The sequence below is a fragment of the Psittacula echo genome (genome assembly GCF_963264785.1).
Source record: "Psittacula echo genome assembly, chromosome: 13".
Classification (NCBI taxonomy): Eukaryota; Metazoa; Chordata; class Aves; order Psittaciformes; family Psittacidae; genus Psittacula; species Psittacula echo.
Window position 1 is genome coordinate 13221230 of NC_137749.1, and position 6603 is coordinate 13227832.

General features: G+C 46.7%; 1 protein-coding gene across 1 annotated transcript in view; it reads left to right on the top strand.

Annotated features, from left to right (window-relative positions):
* Positions 1-819, top strand: part of RNFT2 (ring finger protein, transmembrane 2) — a 30151-nt gene extending 29332 nt beyond the window's left edge. Inside the window, exon 11 of the mRNA XM_080628400.1 lies at positions 566-819. Within this exon, the coding sequence (XP_080484526.1) occupies positions 566-700 (135 nt within the window). The 3' untranslated portion in view covers positions 701-819. The remainder of the gene's footprint in view (positions 1-565) is intronic.
* Positions 820-6603: the final 5784 nt, after the last annotated feature.

Below are 6603 nucleotides of genomic sequence, written 5' to 3' on the forward strand. Positions count from 1 at the left end.
GAGGGTGCTGAGGCGCTGGCACAGGGTGCCCAGAGAAGCTGCGGCTGCCCCATCCCTGGCAGCGTTCAAAGCCAGGTTGGACAGAGCCTTGGGCAACATGGTCTAGTGTGAGGCATCCCTGCCTTGCGGTAGGGGGTTGGAACTGGATGATCTTAAGGTCCTTTCCAGCCCAAACCATTCTATCATTCTATGTGAGTACAAAAAAGCAAATGCAATGAGTAGGGGGAGGGAAGGAGTTGCTTGAGCTAAGTACAGACAGGGAACTGAGGATGGAAAAATGGTAGAGAAAACCCTTCTCAACCGCTTTGTTAGCCCAGATGTTGTTTTAATGTTTGCCTTTTTAATGTTTCTACTGCTATAGTAAGAAACAGTAAATATATCACTAGCTTTGGCCAACTGAAATAGTAGTAATGCTTGGATTTATATTTCTTATCATGTGAGTGCTGCTAACCAGCTCCACTGTCCACTTGAACCTGAATTTTCCTTTCTCCTGTGGCTGTCCTATTGAGTGTGACAAGACTGGACCTCCTGGCCTCATCCTGACAATGCCCTTTTGTCTCCACAGCATGTGTTCTGTGAAGAATGCCTCTGCCTCTGGTTTGACCGGGAGAAGACCTGTCCTCTTTGTCGTTCTGTCACAGTTGAAACCCTGCGTTGCTGGAAGGATGGCACCACCTCTGCTCATTTCCAGGTGTATTAAAACCATTACAAATGGAATAACGTGTGGAGAGAAGACAAAGCTGGAAAATCTGGTGATCCCAAGGCCCCTGTTTAGTAGCCCATGGATTTATCTTAGTCTTTCTTCCAGCTCTGTTTCTCCAGGAGCCACAGAACAACTGTTACTATCCAGAAGCTTTATCCTCTTAGGCAAGGAAGAGGTGGTTTGTGTTATGGCAAACTCCATGGCTAAGCTACAGCCAAGATTTTGTCTTGAACTTAAGTGGTTGTAAACTGCCTAGGATGTTTCCTTTATTTCTCTCCTTTTAGTGTAGCTAAATATTGCATGTATAAGGCAAGAGTGCTGTGAATTGCATGTGTATAACTGATATACGGAGAAAAAGCTGCCCTCTGGCTCAAACCACTGTGAGATTTTTCACATGAATTGGCTCTAGCATCCCTGAATCTTTGACCTCATAGAATTATACTGTTGCTGTTACACTTCCCTTGAGAACTCCTCCAAATAAGTTCTTCAGAACCTCCTGCCTCAACTTCATTTCGTGTTGTCTTTCCCAGCAGCCACGTTTTGGAATTGATTCCACAAATGGTATGGGTTGGAAATCTCAAGGAACTTGGGAAAGACCATGCCAGTGACACTGGAAATGACACTTGGAATGTTTTTCCTCTTTACTTTTCATGATCAGACTTTCTGGTTTCTTAGCATATGTGGAGAACAGAGGGAGGCAGAGAGAGGTTAAAGTCAAGCTCCTAACCCAGAGCATCTCATAGATCCAGATCTCTGCAACATGCTTCTCAGTGCAGCCCCTGAGGAAGGCTCAGTGGCTTCATCCAGAGTCTGCCTGGGTCCAAACCCAGGAAGCATGACAGCACCAGTGGTACCACAAGCACTGGGGCATCAGGGAGGCTGAGTTTCCTGAGACTTCCTGCCCTGAGGGCAGAATTACACAGCAGCTTCAGGAGCCAGCCTGGTTTAAACACAAGCTGGATAATCCACCTGTGGTGGTGGAAAGGAGAAGCTCTTTGAGGGGATACCTTGTGCTGTTAACAGGAGAATGACCGCATTTCATGTCTTTGCAGTTCCCATCTCTGCTGAGGCTGCTGCAGTGGCATTGCCACACAAATGGAGTTGTTGTTCGTGGGATGGAGCTTTCTCATTCACTGAACAACCTCTGCTTTGTGCTGCATGCCCAGAGAAAGCTCCTCATTAGGCAACTGTGGCATCTTCCCTGCTCATTACTATGGAAATGGCTGTAAGGTTACAATCCACTTGAGTGGATCATCACGAAGAGCTGTACCTGAGGGAAATGAGCCTCTGTGTGTGTACAGGCTGCTGCCTTCCCCTCCTGCTGTGAAACTCCCCAGGGAGAATTAAAGCAAACAGGAGCTAATGGTAACAGGATTAGGGCTCAACATTTCTATGGAAATAGTAGTTCAGTACAGCCAGAGGAGAAACAGGAGAGACAGAGCTTGAGTGGGGAAGATGGTCCAGATCTGGCTTGAGAGGTACAGGAAAGTAGACGAGGAAAAGCTTCACTTGCCAAAAGAGAGTGAGTTGATTGTTGTCAAATGGATCCCATGAAAGTGGGGAATCAAGCCAAGCAATCCAGTGGCCGTCTCTAATGGGAACAGCCTTTTTTGGGATGGGGAAAAGATTTCAGGAAGGAAGGTTTTCAGTGGGCACAGAAACGTTGTGTATGATAGTGTGGTAGTGAGGTATGGTCACTGGGAAAAGGGAAAATGACTGGTTCTCTAGCAAGGGATTTACAAAGGTTTGAGCACCAGTTTGCAGGGCAATGCCCATTTGTTACAGGGCTGGTGATACCTGCCCTGAAAATGTTTGAAAAGCCACTTCTAACTCTGATCTTTTTCCTACGTGCTCCTGGAAAATGTATTTGGATGAGTGTATGGAAAGGTCGGTATGAGCCTAACACGACAGATAGCGGTTGATCCCATTTCCAGTAGTTTTTGTTTTCCTTTGGTGATAATGAAGGCGATCAAAGGGACAGGTGAGGAATAGTTTTTGCACTCTTACAGTCTTTTTTCTTATGTTATTGAATGTTCTTTACCAGTTGGCAGCAGAGTTGCTGTTCAGGTACCTCAGTGACAAGATGGAGCACTACGATCCGATGGGTGACCTTCATTCCAGGAGGTGCCTCCCTCTGACCAGGTTCGGGTGCTGGGCCACCCAGTGCTCCACTTCCCTAAAGTGAATTAAGGTGAATTAGTGCTAAATAGAAGGTGAAATTTTATATGGTGGATGTTTATTCTACTGGAAGCATTACAGAGATCACCTTAATTCCTGCAAGATGAGGAATTTACCACAGACCGCTATTATAGAGCTATTAAATTGTAACAACCCCCTTCAGTCCCTGTTCTGGGGAGGGAACAGCTGGTGCTGCTCATGGCCTGTTATGTGGTGGCTTTGGGAGGCAGGATGCTTCCACCCTCAAATAGGACATTTGGACCAGAGAACATCCAGGGGAAGCTTCAGCTCTAGCAACAGCTGATGAGGAACCACAGTAGAGTTCCATGGCTGCAGAAAGGAATTATTCTGTCCAGTTTCAGAGAGGAAATGAAAACCCGGAGCCTTTTTCACCATTGAACAGTCATTTTTCTTTTGTTTTTTTTTTTTTTAATAAAGTCATTATAAATATGTACAAAGAGTCTCAGCATAAGAAATTCCTTTTACAAAAGAGAGAAGCCCCATCCAATCACAAAGAGGAGCCTTCCTGAACTCGGCTCAGCAGTGAGCTTCGCTTTGCTCTTGCTTTGGTAAGGGTGGAAACGTGCACAGTGACTCTGCCAGGGTTTAAATCCAAACCAGCCATGCTCAAAGTATTGTGTGTTCACTGCACTTCACCTCCTGGAGCCTGGCTGCAGGCTGGAGACTCTGCCAACATCCTGTGGACCAGAGGTGAGGGGAACATTGTTTTCTTGTGATCAAGTTTGGACTTCACATTGATGGGAAATGTGAATACCCATGAAAACCAAATCCCACTGCAGTTGGCCTTGCTCTCTACTTGGGTGGCATCTGAAGCTAATAGCTGTAACTAGTAATTGCAGTTCAATACCCAGATGCTTTCAGTGAATATTTATCAAGCTCCAAAGTCACTTTCTGTAAATATTAGAAAAACCTGTTGAATTCCTCAAGTATTGAGTAGGGTGAACTCTGAAGGACTCTGATGGGAATAACACCAAAATTCACTCTTGGATTCAAATAAATATTATTGGGGGGAAGAAAATCACTTGTTTTGTGTTTTATAACTTTCTTTTGCAGATGGGGAGTGGAAATCCTGCAGCTTTGCCTGGAACAGTCACACTGCCACAGGCAGAGCTGTGGTTTGGAAGGCCCAAGTGAGGGAGTGCACTGGGGTATGTGCTGACTGAGATCCACGTTACACAGATGGAGCGTGAGTCAAGCCAGTGGGTCTGGCAGAGGGAAGAAGCACCAAAGCGTCTCCTGCTGGGAACAGGGATATACACCTGTACAGAGCAGAGAGGGCCTTTGGAGTGAAAGGGCTTGCACCTTCTGACCAGGGCAGAACTAGAAGGCCAAGGTAGGAGCAGCGCATGAGGACTCTTCTCCTCCACGCAGACCAGCTGACACCCCCGTGTTTTCATAGAATGCAAATCTGCTCTAAGGGAAGATGTGATGATCCTGGTCACCTGTGTGGAGGTAGGATATAGCCAGGTTTTGACATGGACAAAAAAACATGGGTCTGGGATTAATGTGGAGCCACAGGCAGTTTGTTGCACGTATCTTAGATGTCCGCCAAGATCACAGATGTTTTAAAACCACGTGCAGGAAAATTAACATTGAATGTTAAGGTAGAAGCCCTGTTCTGTCCTCACCATTGTGTACATGGCAGTGCAGCTGTGCAGAAGGGAAAGATCTCCTTCAGTTGGGCTTCCCCATTTGCCATTCCCCTGTCACCTGTGTGATCCTCCTCTGCCTGCTCAGCCTGCAGGACCAAACAGTTTCATCTTACAAGGCAGCAGGGAAAAGTGCCTGATCCCACAGCTCGTGTGCACATCAAAACTGCCTCAGGTTGACCAAAAGGGATTGTAATCCATTTCCGTCAAAGGAGCTGCTTCTGGTTCTGCAATGGATTTAAGTCTCTCATCATTTTAGCATGATACAGAAACAGAGTAAATTCCCAAATCAGATTAAACTGATTGAACGGGTGTTTCTGATTTAAGGAAACTGCTTTAGTATGGGGCTTAGCTGAATCAGGGCCACTTCTGTATGCCTGAACCAGAGGCATGATGGGCTTCTCACTCCTCCCCACTGACAACTCACTGGTTTGGGTGATGCCTCTCCTGGGCACATGGAAGTGTATGGCAGGAGGCTTGGTCCCATTCCACATTTTTTTAACTACTGAAAATAATCCTAAGGGAGAAGAGGAAGGAATGTGGAATTAACGGGCCTCATCCTGGCCTGGCTGTAACCTGCAAGCAGACAGCGGTGCTATCCTAGGATTAATTTGGCCAAAGGACTTGTTTCAACAACAGGCTGGGGGAGAGGAGCTTCACAGTGCAGAGCAGCTTTGTTATTCCAGTGTGAAGTTCCAGTGTGTGCTGGGAGCTGTCCTGCTGGAGTGCAGCTTTAAAAATTAATAAAGACTTTTCTCACAGCCACATTATGTGGTGTTCTGTACAGACTATGATCTCATAACCTCCTCCTCGGCTTCACACACACGGGCTGCTGAAACCTAAGATGAGGTCTTTTCTCATTTAGAGAGCACTCCCCTTCTTTACAGAGGCACAACTGCAGAGCTCATCACAATCAATGACTTCTTGGCTGCTGCGAGGGAGAAAGCAGAGGAGCACAAGCGAGGAACTGTGCTGGTTTCCTACCCATGAGTACGGTCCAGAAACCACCATCTCACACAGCTGCTGCAATGCAGTCAGAACAGCACTAGGGGAGTACACAGCATGCTTGCTTTTGCAGTACAAACATCAACCAGGGTTCAAGCAAGGACTTTAAAAAGGATAAAAACACCCCTTGTCAAAAAATGGAGGCATTCAAGAATAGCAATTATACCAGAAAATGTAAGGCTTTGACAAATATGTACCCTCTAGTAAGTAATGCCATTTATGTACAGTGAATGCTGGCTGTGAAGGGCTGGTAAGCTGCTTCTCTAGCAAAGCTCACTTGACCCAGCAACTAAGCGATGAAAGTCTCCAAAACTTAACCCGTGGTTCATACCAAACATCCCATTCAGAATGACAAAAGTGAAGCAAATCAAGATTAAAGCAGGACTTGGGGTACTGGGCCTGCTCTTGTTTTCACTTGGGAAGCACCATCGGTCTGGTTGTTTCGTAAGAGTAGCAATGGGCAGCACGTGTCTCCTAATGGTTTTGATGACTTTTAGGAGCCACCAAGGAGGATGATCCCTGGGAGTTCTGAGGCTTGGAGGTTTTACCAAAAAGCCTGTCCACGGAGGGTTAGGATGGAGGGAGATGGGCCCATCACTTTGCTACCAAGGTTGATCACTGATATAAGGGTCTTTCCCAAGGTGGGGACTCATGGTAAGGACAGAACTTCCTTTCCTCTTCCTCGTCTGTGCTGTTTCAGGGGAATTTCTTTGGGGGAAGTGCCTCAAGAAGTCCCCTGACTGCAGACCCCAACAGCAGGAGAACCAGCAGCAGCAGATCCTGCATGCCCAGAGATGGAAGAGCAAATGGAATAATGCATATTCCAGGTGAGAAGTTTATTAAACCTTCAGAACTCGGGAGCTAATGATTGTTAAAGGTGAGGAATATATGGGAGAGGCCTCTGTCTTGCACTGAGAAATGAAAGCCAGATCCTGTGCCAGATGGGTTGGCACAAGGCTGCCTCTGGGTACGTGGGGTACACACATGGGGAGGGAGGATGGTGTAGGGGAAGGAAGGCCTCCTGCAGGCTGCATGTCCTGTAGAGCA